The sequence below is a fragment of the Anopheles stephensi genome, chromosome 3, assembly GCF_013141755.1.
Source record: "Anopheles stephensi strain Indian chromosome 3, UCI_ANSTEP_V1.0, whole genome shotgun sequence".
NCBI classification, from domain to species: Eukaryota; Metazoa; Arthropoda; class Insecta; order Diptera; family Culicidae; genus Anopheles; species Anopheles stephensi.
Window position 1 is genome coordinate 46,513,908 of NC_050203.1, and position 18,082 is coordinate 46,531,989.

General features: G+C 46.4%; 1 protein-coding gene across 10 annotated transcripts in view; it reads left to right on the forward strand.

Annotated features, from left to right (window-relative positions):
- LOC118511175 (tyrosine-protein phosphatase Lar) overlaps positions 1-17,830 on the forward strand; it is a 242,242-nt gene extending 224,412 nt beyond the window's left edge. For all 10 annotated transcript variants that reach the window (XM_036053921.1, XM_036053928.1, XM_036053924.1 and 7 more), the window contains 5 exons: positions 8,548-8,687; positions 8,772-11,977; positions 12,070-12,202; positions 12,348-12,764; positions 12,903-17,830. In XM_036053921.1, coding sequence (XP_035909814.1) covers positions 8,548-8,687; positions 8,772-11,977; positions 12,070-12,202; positions 12,348-12,764; positions 12,903-12,971 — 3,965 coding nt within the window. In that variant the 3' untranslated portion in view covers positions 12,972-17,830. The remainder of the gene's footprint in view (positions 1-8,547; positions 8,688-8,771; positions 11,978-12,069; positions 12,203-12,347; positions 12,765-12,902) is intronic.
- The last annotated feature ends 252 nt before the right edge of the window (positions 17,831-18,082 follow it).

Consider the following 18,082-nt stretch of genomic DNA (forward strand, 5'->3'; position numbering starts at 1 on the left):
CAAGAGGAAACACATTCCTGTTCTTCTGTTTACAATCTCTCAACGCCAGAGTGTGAGATGAAAAGCGGTAACAGGCATCTAAATAGCTTCATTAGCTCCGGCCCCGGAGAACCGAGAATTGGTTCGTTAGTTTAGAAGGCTTCACGACGTGTGTGTGTGTATCACATGTTCTCTTTTGTTACGGCCGCCCTTTGTTATGCGTAAAGCCAGAGACGACTTCTTCCCACGGAGAGTGCATCATCCGTGTGTACGGTGCAATGTGTTAAACTGATAATAAAATCATATAATTACTTACAACTAACCATGTCGCAGGCAGTTTTCGTGCGTGCCCGTACGTGTGCATTCCCGTGACAGACGGTTGCACAATATCTTCCGAGACGCATCGTGCCGATCAATTCCCCAGCAGCACATTTCCGTTGGTCGATTATGAATCGACCGGCTGGTTCCGGAAACCCAACCGGAACGTGATCTTGGGTTGGATTTTATTGCGGTGATATTATAATACCCCGATCCGATGTACCAGTACGCCCCTCCGAACGAAGCAGTCTCCGGACTGCTGGTGGCCGGAAAAGAAGTGTACGGTGTCGATCTTACAGCACTACCGTGTCCCGGAAGGAAACGGGGCCGTGCGATTTGTGCGGCAAGAAATACATAATTTCCGAACGGCAATCGAATGGCGATGCCTGACGTCGGTGACTATCAGTTACTAACTTCGAACCGATAATGGCCTCAGCAAACTATAGCGTCAGTGCAGTGTCGGCTCTTGTTTCTCGCATCCTTGCACTCTCCCAAGTGGGAAGCGTTCGGGTTCCGTAACGGGCAGTTCTGTCGAACGCCCTTTTGAACGCTGTTTAAATTCATTCCATGCTCGGCAACCTCAACGCAGCACACCAGCTGTGTCCTCTCGTTTCGTCCCTTCCGAACCGCCCGACACACACACACACACGTATGCGGATGTGGTGTCCTTTGAGGCGGATGGTTTCATTTAATTTGAATTGTTCACATTCTAGCTATTTTAATCTTTTAACGCAACCCTTGCGTCGTGATCTGGGACTTGCATGCACATGTCCGGTGCGCTGGCAGGCAAAAAGGAAATGTGGTCCGGTCCGCCCGGGCTAAACCAATAGCTGAAGCACATGGATGCCGACACAGACGCACACACATACACTCTGGAAAGCTCCAGGAAGCTCCGGGAAGAAGTGTTGATTATTCCGTTACACTTGGCAGCTAAATTCGAGCAACGTAAGATACGTTGTTGAGTAAAGTTTAGGCTCGTCTTACATCCTTTCAATTTTAGCAAACACACAGTGTTGCTTCATTAAGCGCCGTCCGTGCTGTGCTGTGTGCCATTGATTACTTGCTGCTGCAAATGTCAGGCGCTCGCTTGCTCATGTTCGTGTGCGTGCGTATTTGCAGCAGCCTCATGTTTGCACTTTCCGTTTGAAGTGGCCAGTGCTGGTGGTGGAACGGTACGACTGTCGATTGCTTGGCTACGTGTCTTAACCTTTCGTTTACAGATTAAAACTGTGATTCACTAGCACCGGGAACCAGTGTTTAGGAGATTTATTGCAAATCGTATCTGCTATCGAACGTAGGTGTATTACAGCACGATTAAGCGTACATCCGTCGGTGTTTCTTTGGTCAATTTGTTCATTAGTTTCCGAAAACAGTGTTTCATTAGCGATACTGCATAATGCTGTCTAGTATATTTTTGAAGTTTTGAGCCTAGTCTTGACGAAGTGGCAATGCTGACGCGTAGGATGATAAAATATTTGTTCTTTTTTCTTATTATTGCTCGTTAAACCAAACAGTAAAAGGGGGAAAAATACTTTTTCTTCCAATTTTTGTTTACTCAGGCACCGTAGGCAGTTCAGGTTTGTTTCACGATGGGCGTAACTCAGCGTTCGTCTGCCGTGCGCCAAAGACAACAGTACCACGTTACATTGAATAATAACAATTTTTCCTTCACTAACAAGTATCCTTCGTTTGAAGACGGTTTATGTTATCATACCGACCCACCGCACCCACCACTTTCCGGCGACATTTTTTTGTTTTGCACACAAGTAATTGACACTTAATCTCCAAGATCAATCAAACACGGTGACACCGACACTGCTGCAAATATTCGGAAACGATTTTTTTTTCCTTTTCATCGACGTTTTATGTTCGACGGTTCAAGAGGACCAATGTACGTTATCGGATTACATGCTGATAAATAGTTTTAGTCCATTTTATTTCTCCCTCCTCCCGAACATCTTTGCATTTTGTGCGGTTTTTTTTATCGGTAGAATTAGAATATTTCGGTGTTACATGCTTTACAGGGCGCGGAATCATTAATTGGGGACAGCGTTTTTGTTTTTGTGCTGTGATTTTAATTTACAAATAACCCTCTCTCCCCCTTTTTGACCAGCAAGCCGAAGGATTGTTTTACCCTTTTTGTACATAAAATCTGAATTCCTTTCTTCTCGAAAAAAAAACGTTTTGCTTTTTGTCCTTAATGCAAGCTGCCGTGGGAATCTCTCTCTCTCTCTCTCTCTCTCTCTCTCTATCTCTCTCTCTTTTTTTTCTCTCTCACGCTATCTTTACAGGGATTGTTTTTTGAAATTTTTGTGTAGTTCTTTACATTGTTTTTTTTTTGTATACAGGAGCGGGAAAGTATTTTGAAAAACAAGTTCTTACAGGTTACGAAACCTAAAACTGCCCCAAAAGAATTTTACAGCTGTAACGATTCTTCCTGTCCGTTTTAAGTAAAATATTTTAAACATTAAAAGAATTTGAATGTAACTTGTTTGAATGTAACAACCACACGTTTTACGATTTATCCCGTGAGACTCACAACATTCTCAAATTCTGGTGCTGTCCGGCAAAAAAAAAGAACACCTGAAACCCCGTATGCTGGCTACGAAAGCCGAAGGAAAGTCCTTGTGGCGAAGAAAAACACCAAACCCAACGAGAAAAGAAGCAGCAAACGTATGAACGCGAAAGCGAAAAACAGAATTAAACTTTAAATTCTGCCCAGGAGACAAAAATCACCCAAAATTGTGCTACGGCAGCGGAAAGTTCAGCAGAATGTGCTGTTGCAACTACGATCGTGTTCTTCCGCTATGGTGCGTTCTTCGCCCCGGCTCGCTCCCTTTCCGCTTCCCCTCTCCCACTAGGAAGGGCGAATTTTGTCAAGTCCATCCGCTTAGCCTAGTGGCTGGTGCAAACCTTTGAACTAACCGATCGTTTCACATATTATCGTGCACGTTAACAACATATTCACTACCGACAACGAACACTGATACTAGCTAGCACCACCGTTTCCCAACCCGGCGACTTCTCATTCTCCTGGGGGTGTGTGCGAGGGGTTTTTTTTTGTTGTTGTCTTCACTCGCGTCTACTCCACCAAATGCTGCTTGTGCCCGCTGCAACACACACAGCTTCCGGAAGATGTTGTAGCATAAAACCATTCTGCTAGATTGCTATCTTTCGTCTCTTTGCTTCACACTGCGGGTGAATTTCTACCACCGTGCCTGCAAGCCATCGTGATAGTGCAAGAGAAGGATCAGGACGAACATTTCTGGACAATGTGCTGGGACGACGGTGCAAAAGTCGGTGTCGCGAATGGTCGTGTCCCGGCGGCAGCAACAGCAGCAACAGCACCAGCTCCAGTCCTTTACAACTTTTGCTTAATGATATGGTCGTGTTAAAGGTGAAAATGGAACATGTGTTTTAAGCTCCTAATGATCTGTTAAACACGAGTCTGATAAGCACAATCGATCAATGTGTCAGGGATGTGCTTTACACACCGTTTTTTTTTGTTTGTGCAAACTATCCGATAAAGTGAAGCCCAACGCATTACTCCACCGCCACAAAAGCAAAGAGTTTAACTTGTTGAACGCGTATTTTGCTGATAGAAAGAAAAAAAAAGCAACATTTCGGATCAGGATAAATTTGCGTGTGCAACCACGTCTGCGGAGAGTTGTCGAGCACATTAAATTTGCCATCGGGAAGAACAATTTCCATCCCGCATCTTGCATCGATCGGGTAAGCTGTGTTGAAATGGATCAACAAGCCACCGGCAAGCAACCGTTCCGACCGATCTATCGAGAAACGAGTTGCATTTCGAAATCGAAACACGAGCTAAGCCGTCGTGAGAAACGAAGCGCATTAAATGCAACGTGAGTCACATTTAGTCACGATAGCGCTGGCGTTTTCTTTTTGCGCTTGATCCTGTGCGCTCTACCCCATTCGTTTTAATATGCTTCTCGTTCCGCACACCGTAGGACGCCACAACCGTAGCTCCTGGAAGGCGAACCACGAACCACGGGACGAACCATCCAATAACCGAAAACCGCAGTAATTCCATATTTGCCGTGGGAATTCTGGCGAGAGCTATTCGCTAAATGGGTTTTTGTAGTCGTTCCACTGTCGTCGAAGGGAAAGGGAAAAAATCTGCAACGTCAACGACAGAACGTTCCTCTTGCGGCTCGCTTTGTCGGCCCCCCGTTAGCCGCGGATGTGGATGCGGTGGAACCAGCTTAGTTTGAAGTTAAATGTGCCGTTCGATCGATGTTTGCTCGAACGAGCAGAAAGAATAGGTTTTCGCCTTACCCCACTGGCGGGAAATGGAATCTTATCGAAATCTTCTCCTTCGATTTCGTAGTTTCGTGTCGTGGTTAAAGCCCAAGAATAGTGCTCACTACTCCTCCGACCGATGCAATGTGGAGGAAAACCCATTTGCAGTAACAAAACACTCGCCACTACTACTAACACCAGCAGCAGCAACAGCAGCACTAGCAGCACCGACTGCTTGGTCATGAGCTACCATTATCGTCTTATCGCGGGAAGGACAGCCCATGGAAGATTTTGCTTCTTTTTCTACTGCAAACTGTCTAACTTTCCCTCGTCTTAACATTTGCTGCTTGACCACGGAGCAGTACCGGCGGGTCGGTCCGATGAGATGAGAACGAACGCGGAGCACGATGGAGATTTTAATGGTGGCAGGATTTTTATTGGAGCTGCCGAAAGAATCGTGCCTGCCTTCCTCTATAGCTCAATAATAGCTAATTTGTATCCGTACATATGCGATAAAGGTATCTATTTATATTCGGTCCGGCGTAGCCTTTAGTGTTAGCAATTCGGTCCTTGCCGAAAGCGAGACATTTGGGCTGTCATTTAATCAGCAAAGGTTCAGCATTTTGCTTTGCCCGTTACAGGTTTATCGTGGTATATTGGAATTCGGTGTAAGGCAATCGATACAGTACTCTTAACTAGATTAACTTCAGTTACTATTTACGAGACAAGAAGTGTCGATAAATGCTTGAGACGTAAGTTCCAATCGGTTCATTTAGAAATGGGACACTTAGACTCATGATTGCTCATTTTCTCTCAGTTGGACTCAATTGGGGATAATTTGGTGAATTAAAGAGTTTTGATATAAATTTTAAACAGTTATAGCACGTCTTTGCTATAATGGCAGCTGGCTAGATCTGGCCAAAACATTTTTCTGGACCATCGTGAGATCCTTCTCAGCAGCAAACAAAATTCTTTGGCAGATCATTTTTTTGACAATTTTTAAATGAGGCTAAATATGAATCGTTTGGAGACATAGCCGCGATCAGTAGCCTTATAAAATTTTACACCCGGTATATGTTTAAAGTCAGTTTTTATATTAGCTTCATCGCTCGTTAAAATGCAGCCATGCGATTTGGTCAGCATCTGATCGTACAGAATCTGTACAGCGTGCAGACTAGTTTCAGGCTATTGTTTGTTGTTTAAGGTGTCAATTGATATGTCCCCTTGCTCGGAAACACTTAAATCCTTCTCGGAGTCGGATTCGTCGTAGAGTGGACCTGAAAGTGTTAAGCTCTTTTGCTCAAATCATAGTTCGACAGGTTAGGATATTAGACTTGATTTTCAGTATGACTCTTTCACGTAGACGATTCACGGTTCCACTCCGGTGCTTAGTTTGTACCTGACGGACAGTGTCTGAGCTTCCTTATACTTTTGAATCACTCTTGCAACAGTCCAGCTCTTTACCAGCTCTTGTGTAGGTGCTGATAGATGATTCAGACAACTTTTCGTTTCTCCTGATGTTTGTCGAATATCCCGCGTGGATTCATATCGAAATCTTAATAACACACTGTCAATAGTTTTAAAATTAAACAAAATGATCCAATTTCCAAATGAACCAAGCCTTACGTTTCAAGCACATAGAAATCTTAAGTTTGAGATTAAAGCATAGGATTGAGTGCGACAGTCCGGTCAATATTACATAAATCCGACAGCCTAATTAAAAGTATTTCACGAAAATGTGGGGAAACTCTCTTTACATTGTGTAAAACCCCTTTCAAACGATACTGATTACGGCAATAAAAAAAAACTACAAAACTTCGACATCATGTCAATTATAATAAGCGCAAATGACAAGTTTCACTGCTTTCCGGCGGCGCCCGGCAGTGTCATGCTCGTCTCCGCTCCCGTCCATTACATCCCATTTGATTTTGACACATTAAGAATCGTAAACGTGTTCCGAAAAAAAGTTACATTAAATCCCCACATTTAAACTCACATCAGAACTCGCTTTCTCAACTTTTCCGCACTTTGCGCTACTGGGCACCAGGCACCAGTTGCACTTGCGTTTCTGCGTTCACAGCGTGCATGTTGGTCGTCGAATGCTGTGTCATCTTTCTATTCACTAACGACAGGATACGGCAGTGCTTTTTCTTTGTCATTGTCATGAAAACTGTCCTTTTTGCCTTTCATCGGAAACGGGCGGGGGCTGGCTTGGCTGTTGTACTGTGTACACGGTGTCCTCCTGCGAGCTGCTGCTGCTGCTGCTGTCACACGCTGCTGTGTCCCGTCCAGGTCGTGGTCCGATCCCGAAGCGCTTGAAAGATGGCCGGTCCCCAAAGCAACATCATTATTCAGTTCATTCTAAACTCGTTACGACGCTTCGAGTCGAGTCAATTTTCCCTTTTCTATTTCCTCTGTTGTGTTTCCCCGTGGAAGGGAAATGGGCCATGGCAATGGCAGGACTGGAATCTGTGTGAGCCAACCGACCGACCGCCACAATTTCCTGTACCCATTGTGTGTGTGTCGCCGGCTCGATCAACTCGGCTTTCGCTGTACAAAGCTCTCCATTCCCGAACGACGACGAAGACGATGACGACGGTTTCTCACGATCGCACAGTGCACATTCTTTTCGCTTTTCACCGTAACTAGTTGCAAACTAACCTTCGCCAATGGTCGATTGCCAGCAGTTTGTCGTTGCTTTTGCCATTCAAACTTTCATCATTCGCTCACTTACCGAAGGTGAAAACTTCTTCCCCCCGGCAACTCCCGGCCGGGCGCTGCTTCACTCAACCTAAAATGTCTGAGTTAGTCTCTCACGGGATTGAATTAAGATTTAACCCAAGCGCCCGGCCGGGGGACGCTCGGTTCCGACATTTTTGTTTGCCAAAGAGATACAAAACTTTGCACACTTCTTTTCGTTTCTCGAGGTGTGTTTTTTTTTTTGTTTGTCTGTGCAAGATAAAGTTGCATCAAACTCTGGAAGCTGTTTCTTCGTACTTCGTAACGCCATCATCAACCGTTGTAACAAAAACAACATGTTGATCGAAGTTGGAAGCCCGCGTTGTGGGTATGCTGGGTGGGCATGTATGCAAAACTGGTCTCCGGCATTAGGAGCAATATCCGGAAGAATTGGGAAGTTTGTTTAGCTCCCACAAAACCACAATGCTGTTGTAGGGCTGCTTCTCAACGTGGCGTACCCAGCACTGTCGATTCTGTCGCGTCGATCGCCAAATTTAAAACGGTCAGCAGAAGAGATGGTACAACGTTGGAAATTTGCTGCCCGTTGTACCGAACGATAGCGTCGCAATTTTGCGAACATTTCTACAAAACGAATTCTTCTACTAATGAAAAGCAGAATTATTTACAAGGGACGCAAGCTTGCTGTTCGCGGAAAAGAGGTTTTCAGTGCGAGTAGGAGTTTCCGTCCCTTGGCTGTGTTATATTTTACTGGCACAACCCTTTTGAATATTTACCTTTAGCTGGAAAGCACTTTAATTGAAGGAATTCTTTCGGCAAGGAGGAGAAGGAAAAAGGAGATAGCTCTAAGTGAAGTAGTATTTGGAGGAAATCGCAACCGTATCGTCTCGCACATTTTAAGGCTTTATTATTTCCACTGTGTTCTACTCGTAACAAACTATGCTTAGCAAACTACAGCGGTACCTGTTCAACAATCTGTCTGGGAAAATCTGGGCTTACTAGGGGTCAAGATGTCTTCTCAATCTTTTCCCACCTACTCAACACTACTTTGTTTAATCCAGTTTATTCCATCCTTTACACTCTTAGGTTTTACCGATTATTGCTCAAATACCTTATCGTAGATGCGTTTTTGTTTTCAGTTTAATCCTTCCGTTTTATTGTACTTTTTTTGTAAATGAAACGTTCCGGTATTCTTTTTACTAAAATACTCTTTTCTACCAACCCTTTTCATTCCTCATCACTGTCTGTGATGACGAACGATGGTCTGCACTGCCGTTCCGAAACAAACAGTACCTGGCGATCCGCAGGACGTTAAAGCTAGTCCGGTCAATTCGACCACTATTTATGTGACCTGGAAGCCCCCGAAGGAGAAAAATCGAAACGGTATCATCCGCGGCTATCACATACATGTGCAGGAAATGAAGGACGAGGTAAGCGTTTGCGCTCCAGTTTTTGTCTTATCCCTTCGAATCTAACGCTATAAACGCAACATTTATCTTCATGGCGCTATTTAGGGCAAGGGACTCTTGAACGAACCTATGAAGTTTGACGTAGTGGATGGGTTGGAGTATAACGTCACCGGACTTCAACCGGACACTAAGTACTCGGTTCAGGTGGCGGCACTCACGCGTAAGGGAGACGGGGATCGCAGTGCCCCGATATCCGTTAAAACACCGGGCGGTGTCCCGATCCGACCAACCGTTACCCTGAAGATCCTCGAGCGTGATCCAACTGTTTCGATCGAGCTGGAGTGGGAACGCCCGCGGCAAACCTACGGTGAGCTGCGAGGATATCGCGTTCGTTGGGGTGTACGCGAGCAAGCGCTCAACGAAGAAATCCTCCAGGGAACGCAACTGAACGTGAAGCGCATCAACGATCTGGAGCGAGGGGTAGAGTACGAGTTTCGTGTCGCGGGAATGAATCACATCGGCATCGGTCAGGAAGCGGTCAAACATCTGCAAACTCCGGAAGGCTCCCCGACTGGTCCACCGACTAACATTGCCGTCCGGTTCCAGACACCCGATGTAGTTTGCATTACCTGGGATCCACCGACCCGAGAGCATCGCAACGGACAAATCACCCGTTACGACGTTCAGTTTCACAAGAAGATTGACCATGGCCTTGGTACGGAACGGAATACCACCGTCCGGAAGGCGGTGTTTACGAACCTGGACGAGAGCACCGAGTACATAGTGCGTGTCCGAGCCTACACCAAGCAAGGAGCGGGGCCGTTCAGCGAAAAGCTCGTCATTGCGACGGAACGTGATATGGGGCGTGCTCCGTTCTCGGTGCAGGCCGTTGCAACCTCGGAGCAGACGGTAGAAGTTTGGTGGGAACCGGTTCCATCGAGAGGCAAATTGGTGGGATACAAAATTTTCTACACCATGACCGCCGTTGAGGATTTAGACGAGTGGCAGACGAAGGTGGTCGGCGTTACCGAGTCGGCCGATCTGATCAATCTGGAAAAGTTCGCCCAGTACGCAGTGGCTATTGCCGCCATGTACAAAACGGGGCTCGGAAAGCTGAGTGAGAAGGCGACGGTAAAGGTGAAACCCGAAGACGTTCCGTTGAACTTGCGGGCACACGATGTTAGCACGCACTCGATGACACTGAGCTGGGCTCCACCGATTCGGCTCAATCCGATTAACTACAAAATATCGTTCGATGCTGTGAAAGAGTTCGTCGATTCGCAAGGCATATCGCAGAAGCAGGTGTTACCGAGGAAGGAAATTGTGCTCAAAAGTCATGTCAAGTCGCACACCATCAGCGAGCTGTCACCCTTCACCACGTACTTCGTAAACGTCAGTGCAATCCCGACCGATTACACCTACAAGCCGCCGGCTAAAATCACGGTAACAACCCAGATGGCAGCTCCGCAACCGATGGTGCAGCCAGACTTCTACGGCGTCGTGAACGGTGAAGAGATACAGGTGATCTTACCACAAGCCTCCGAAGAATATGGTCCCATTTCGCACTACTACCTGATCGTGGTGCCGGAGGATAAGGCCAACTTGCACAAGATACCGGATCAGTTCCTGACCGAGGAGCTGCTTCCATCCCGTCCAAAGCTAGACCGACTCAACGCACCCTACATTGCGGCCATGTTCCTGCAGCGAAACATTCCCTACACCTTCCATCTGGGGTCGGGTGAAACGAATCACAATTTCACAAACAAGAAGCTTGAACGAGGAAAACGCTACCGAATTTTCGTTCGTGCCGTGGTCGATACGCCGCAGAAGCATCTGTACACTTCGAGCCCCTTTTCGGAGTTCCTCGCGCTGGACATGAAAGAAGCACCGACGGGCGAACCACCACATCGACCCAATCCAAACGTTCCTCAGGATCCGGAAATTTTAATTCGCGGTAAAAATGAGGAACCCGGCATGCTATGGGTTGTTGGACCGATCATTGCCGCTTTAGTTCTGTCCGCCTGCTTCCTGGTGGTGTACTTCGTGCGCCGTCGCCGACAGCCGTGCAAGGCCCCGGACCAGGCAGCCGTCACGCGACCACTGATGGCAGCCGATTTGGGCGCCGGACCCGCACCGACAGACCCGGTGGATATGCGCCGTATCAACTTCCAAACACCCGGCATGATTAGCCACCCACCGATACCCATTTCCGAACTGACCAATCATGTCGAGCGGCTGAAGGCGAACGATAATCTTAAGTTCTCGCAGGAATATGAAAGCATCGAACCGGGACAACAGTTTACCTGGGACCACTCGAACATGGAGGTGAACAAACCGAAAAACCGCTACGCAAACGTCACTTCGTACGATCATTCGCGCGTGATCTTGCCTCCGATCGAAGGGGTGCCGGGGTCCGATTACATCAACGCGAACTACTGTGATGGCTATCGGAAGCATAATGCCTACGTGGCCACACAAGGTCCGCTGCAGGAAACGTTCGGCGACTTTTGGCGCATGTGCTGGGAGCTGAAATCATCGACGATCGTCATGATGACGCGGCTGGAGGAGCGATCGCGCATCAAGTGCGATATGTACTGGCCGGCCCGAGGCACCGAGGTGTACGGTGCCATGACGGTGACAATCACGGAAACTCAGGAACTGGCAACGTACTCCATCCGAACGTTCCAGATCTACCGCAACGGTAGCAACGAACGGCGCGAGATCAAGCAGCTGCAGTTCACGGCCTGGCCGGATCACGGTGTGCCCGACCATCCGGCACCATTCTTACAGTTCTTGCGCCGCACCAAGTCGCTCACTCCTTCCGAGTCGGGACCGATCATTGTGCACTGTTCGGCTGGCGTGGGCCGCACCGGTTGCTACATCGTGATCGATTCCATGCTGGAGCGCATGAAGTACGAAAAGACGATCGACATCTATGGGCACGTGACGTGTCTGCGAGCGCAGCGCAACTACATGGTACAGACGGAGGATCAGTACATCTTCATCCACGATGCGCTGCTGGAGGCCGTCATCTGTGGCAATACGGAGGTACCGGCTCGCAGCTTACACAATCACATCCAGAAGCTGATGCAAACGGACGCCGGCGAAAGCATTACCGGCATGGAGATGGAATTCAAGAAGCTGTCAAACGTCAAGGCCGATTCGACACGGTTCGTCACGGCTAATCTTCCCTGCAACAAGCACAAAAACCGTCTAGTTCACATTCTACCGTACGAATCGTCCCGTGTCTGTTTGACACCGATTCGCGGGGTCGAAGGAAGTGACTACATTAATGCCAGCCTGGTCGATGGGTAAGTGATCGGACCGGTGATGCTCTGCGCAATGGGTGCACAATGAGAGTGGTACTATAGCATTGTGTTCTTCTGCACTGCCTTTTCCACAGCTACCGATATCGTAACGCTTACATTGCCGCCCAAGGACCTCTGCAGGAGACGGCAGAAGACTTCTGGCGAATGCTCTGGGAACACAACTCAACAATAGTGGTCATGCTAACAAAGTTGAAAGAAATGGGACGAGTAAGTTCGATGATTTTCTTTGCTTCCCCCTTTTTTAAACTCCCGATAGAATTTTCTTACTCTAGTCTCACATATGTCTAAAACTCATGAACAACACAACCAAGTAGTTTTGCTAATCGAAAATCTTGTTGCTTCATTCCTGCAGGAAAAATGCTTCCAATACTGGCCTCACGAGCGTTCGGTGCGCTACCAGTGCTACGTGGTGGACCCGATCGCCGAGTACAACATGCCGCAGTACAAACTGAGAGAATTCAAGGTTACGGATGCTCGCGACGGGTCCTCGCGTACGGTGCGCCAGTTCCAGTTCATCGACTGGCCGGAACAGGGCGTGCCAAAGTCGGGCGAGGGCTTCATCGACTTCATCGGCCAGGTGCACAAAACGAAGGAACAGTTCGGCCAGGACGGACCGATTACGGTGCATTGCAGTGCGGGCGTGGGCCGTACCGGCGTCTTTATCACGCTCAGCATCGTGCTCGAGCGGATGCAGTACGAGGGCGTGCTGGACGTGTTCCAGACGGTGCGAATACTGCGCTCCCAGCGGCCAGCAATGGTGCAAACCGAGGTAAGTTAACTGGAAAATCATTTGAAGTTATCCATTACGTCTGCCCCATCCCGCCAGCCAGCTCGCTGGCACAATTTTCTTTGCGAGCGCAATTACATGACAACTGTCACGTTCCCACCCTGTCTGTCTCTCCCACAGGATCAGTATCAGTTTTGCTATCGTGCTGCGCTGGAGTATCTAGGTTCGTTTGATCATTACGCGACCTAAAGAGACCCCAAAACAAGCCATCTTCTTATCAATATGCGCCTGACACTGTCCATCTGTCGTCTGGCTGTCTGTCTGCATCTCTGGCGCCGATCAGCCAATCAGCTGCCGGGGCCGATCACATGGTCGGCCGGTGTTTTATTGTTCCATCGCCATATTTTATCATACATTGACGCGTAACTAGCAATCAACCAATGAACGGTTCACAAACAGTAGGGTGGCACAGTACAAGCATCATCATCCTTTTACCCAGCCGTCTATTGATTTCGGTTTGCCATCCCCCAAAATCGCCATTCTTCAATCGATAATGACCCAGCATCATAAGCGCACGGAATGTGTATATCCTCCTTCCGGGGCAAAATTGTAACTTGATAAGATTTAGAAAGATTTTCAAAATTTGACTATACTCAGCTACTCTACTAGGAAAATCAATAGGAAAACCAAGCAAGAATGTATCGAGATACATCCGGATAAGCAAGCAAGACGAAAGCTAGCAAAAATTTCCAACCAAACATTTAATATCTAAGCGTTCGTCCGAAGCGTTCGACCCACTAGCAATAATGTGTCGATTGTTCGAGACGACCCGATATAGGGATGCGTGACGAAGCCGAATCCAGCTTCGCAAGCGAGCAATTAAGCATAGAGAGCATTTTTCAAAGCAAACCAATTTCACAACTAAAATTAACCTTATATAAAGCTAACTTTTAAACTAGCGCAACCGAGGAACCACTTCCCGGTGGGATGGAAGGCCCACACACATTCACACACTAGCATCACACAATCATTACTGCCATTTAGTAGGTACGGTACGTGAAAGGTGAATGTGGAGAAGAGCAGGGGAAAGGGATCGGTGTAAGTTTTAGATGACAAATAGAACACAAAACCCCCTTCATCAATTGACGAAATTTTAATCCGTTCGGGGGTTACAATGCTGCTTTCGCGTTCCTTTTCCTAACTAGCTGGTGTGGACCGATCGGTACACTTTCCTTCATATCTTACAAAAGCTGGACAAAGCGCGATATTTACTCAACTTTGCATGCCAGTTACTGTGTACTGGCAGTCGACTTACCAAAACCATGCTCATAGTTTGAGGCTTATTTTTATGCCGTACCATGCCGTTGGCAATAATTTTGTAAGGCTTCTTCCGTTTGACAGTATAACCTCAGGTGGTGTTAGCTTTGGTGCCATTTCTGGCTTAGCTCGCGTACGGTGGAACGGTCCGGTTTGGGTGGACCTTCCACCGCAACCACTCAGTTGTAAAGCGGACCTAGCACATATTCTCAGACACGGCTAAAAGATAAAGAAAAGGATGCTATTAGCGTAAGCTTGCTACATTGCTAGCAGATCAAAATGAAACATCAAACGGTCAGACTGATATTATTAGCGTATCACTAGAAATGGCATGGACGTATATCATACGGTGGGCAAAGACGAATACACACGGTTCAGATGGTGGACAAGGTGGACCGAGCGCAACTACTCGAAACTATTCTACTATACCATTACATTCTAAAAAGAAAACACACTCAAGCATACACACACACAAAGAGACACCATCAAACACATACGAATATATATTTCGCACGACGAACGGCTATCAGACCCCCCAAGTCGTACACGGTGGTACTTATCGCCGAACTGCGGTTCGCTTAGCAAAATCGCGAAAAGAAAAGAAAACCTAATCGAGAACGAGTAACGAGGACTATATTCATATACTACGTCACGAAAAACCGCTCATCGGGGCGGTGAGGCACAGAGTGGTTGATATATAATGAACGTTAATTCAAAGAGACTTGGCTAATGATTTGACTTTTAAACTTAACATACACGCATACTCGGTAGGTAACAACAGCAGAGTAGATCGGAACAACCGAATTAGGTGAGTTTGATGCGAGTGAATGTATGAAACGATCGATTTGAGGCTCGAACGATCGATTTGATCGAATGGGAGGCATGAATGGCACATTATCAGCCCGGCCCGACTGCTCGAAGATGACTGAATGAGTGTGAATGTGAAGTGTGGTAAGACACTTGTAGAGGGGTGTAAAGGAAAGCAGAAACAAACACTACTATATCCGCTAGATGTAGCCGTAGATGAAAGCATCGCGCAAAAGTAAACCTATCACAGTTGTAAAATCGTAAGCGGGAGGCGAGTCATATGATACGAGGGTTATATAGGAACAAGCGAAACAAAACCGCCTCGACAAGGAGCTGCTCGCCCCCCACACACACACACACACAACCTTGTTGAGTCCTCTATTTAAGCAGATACACCTATAGGAAACGTTACTTTCACGACGCAAGGACTAGCCATCGTAGTTAATTACAGACGTTGCCACGCTGCAGCAGCTTTGCCGATCGTTGCTTCTGCGATCAGCCGCTCAGTGTACAATCGCTCCTTTTATTTGCAGTTTTTTTTTGTTGTTCTACATTCAATACTCAACCACTTGTGTACTTGTGCTTTTGTGGGATTTGTGTGTCTTTCATGTTTTCTTTCTTCTGTTCGGCACCCTCAACGCACGCACGCAGCTCACGGATTTTTAGAGGGGTTGAGTTAGGGTAGTATTTTGATGTGATATGTGCGCGTACATTAATAGTGTTGTTGCGTCTAGTGGCACCCATTTTGCCGTAGAATTAATATCCACACATACACACGCATTAAAACACATTTAAGCAAACATCACAAGCGCAACGTGGGGACGCATGATGATGGTCCACTAGAGAACGTACGTGAACGTGGTATATGGGACGATTCGTTTTCGCTTTATTTTACGTACATTCATACATACACGCATACACGGACACGTATATAATATGTATATCTTTAGCGGCTATTATACGAGCATATTAGTTTGAGCATTTACCATATCATCATGTATCGGGGAATGGAAACAGGAGGAACATTCATTGCCCTCATCCTCAGCGTATCATCATCACCCATGCATTATCGTTAACGTAGAGAACCTTGGTCTGAAATTGTAACTTCTTTTCCTTCCAACTTCCTCTACGTCCTGAAACGCACCAAGCGTAAGGTGAGGATCGTGTTTATGCCTCGTTTTTTTTCCTTCTTGCCAACCCATTGATCACAACGATCTAGTTTTTAGGACAAGCCGAGTACACTGTTTTGGGTACCTATTTTAATCATAATCATTACGAAAGGTACTTGCATTTAATTGTACGTTTACTCAGGGCAGCCAGCCCCATTTACACCCTTCTCAAACCGTAATCGCTCACTGCCCCACTGCATTGTATTTCGCCCTCGTTTAAATCGTTAGTTTTTCAATCGAAAGCAATCAGTTCTCGAATATGTTTGCACCAAATGAAAATGAATAGTCCCTATGTTATTGCTACTTAAAATACGGCCATCAAAACCAACCAAGAGGAACCAACGGCACAATTGTCAGGAACGGGCAATCAATAGCGAACTAGGAGCGATAGTATTTAAAACGAACTCAATTCCACACAGGAACACCCCTTTCAGTATGTATGATTTTATTATCCGCACACATGCACATTCCATTTACTATCGTTTGAGGCTAGAAGAAGAAGGAGCTAGAGAGAGAGAGCGAAAGAGATCGAGCGAGAGTTATCACATCTGTTTTCCAATGCAACGCCTTGAGATATTAAAAGAAATAAACCAAGCCACTCTTGCTCTTGTAAGTAAGTTTCTTTCTACCCAGTGGTAAAACCAGCAAACCAAGTGAAACCTAGACTGCAAAAACTAACAATAGAAATCCAACAAACCAACAAACAAACACAACAAACCACAATGCAACCAATAGCGAGAAATGTAGAATTTTGTACAAAGAAACACGGAAGAAAATTGCAGACGGAGCAAATCTTTAAGCCACAAAATACTCAAAACAAACGCCGCCGGCAAACCGAAGTCTCGACTAGTTGTTAATGTATGTTACGTTGATATCAACCGCATCAAATCACACAGGCACAGACGCACCACCGCCCGCGATTCGGCTGCACGGTGCGAATGTAATAATGTACAGTTTTTCATAGCCAATCCTGCATTCCAACAGAACCAACCAACCAACCAGTTATCGCACACCCCACAGGTTCCATTCATTTCATGCCCATCGTCATTCAAAAACACCACCGCACGTTACGTTCACCACTCCATTGGGGTAGGTTTGCGGCCGTTCCCATATCGAGCTAAACCGTACTAAACATGCATTCTGTTTTTTCGTTGTGTAGTTTGTGTTTAGAATTTTGTAATCTTAAGCATTCCGGGTAAACAGAACTCATTGTGGTCAAGTGTTGGTGAAATGGAAAAACAGAGATATTATACCTACCGCGCAGAGGGTTCCTCCGAGCACCGTGGTGCATCAGGGGAATTGTTGTGCGGGCACCCCTTTGTTGAAACTGTTTCTGCGCTTCCGCATCCATCGCAGAACAGTGGATGGCAAACCGCTGGTGACCGCGGGGCATATTGCACTGTGACAAGTGAGTGGGGACAGAGGTACGGTTTAGATTAACTATTGATAACTCGCAGGGATCGGCTTCGCTGACAGAGTGTAGCCGAAAGAGAAAGGGAGAGAGAGAGGACGTTATGTATTAAGACAAACAGTGTTATGGCAAACAGTCTGCTGCAGGAAGGAAGAACAAAAGAGGAAAACCCGCACTAAATGCAATGTACCGTACCGTGCAAAAAATGGCACATATAACATGTTAGAAACATTGTGGATAAAACGGGCAAAGTAAGCTGGACATTAGGAAACAGAAACAGCAGGGAGGGTGAAACACAGACACATACACACAAACACACACACAAAAGCTATATGAAATACACTAAAAAGATAGATAATGTCCGAAATTATATAGGTTATGTAATAAAATTATGAAAAAATGGATCACCTGGTACGTTGTACAATCGCTTGGAAATGACATGATGACACGAGGTTGACAACAAGAGCAAGATGCTGTAAGTGGCCATATTCGAATGGCGTTTTGTTTGGTGGCCAATTTTTTTTCTAGTTGTGACTTTTAAATCAAAATTTCTGCTTTTTACCTTAACTCACTTAATTACTTACCAATCAAGCACTAGAATCGTTTCGCGGTCTTGGCCTGTTGTAGAAGTCCTCGATACCGCTCACGCCGCGCTT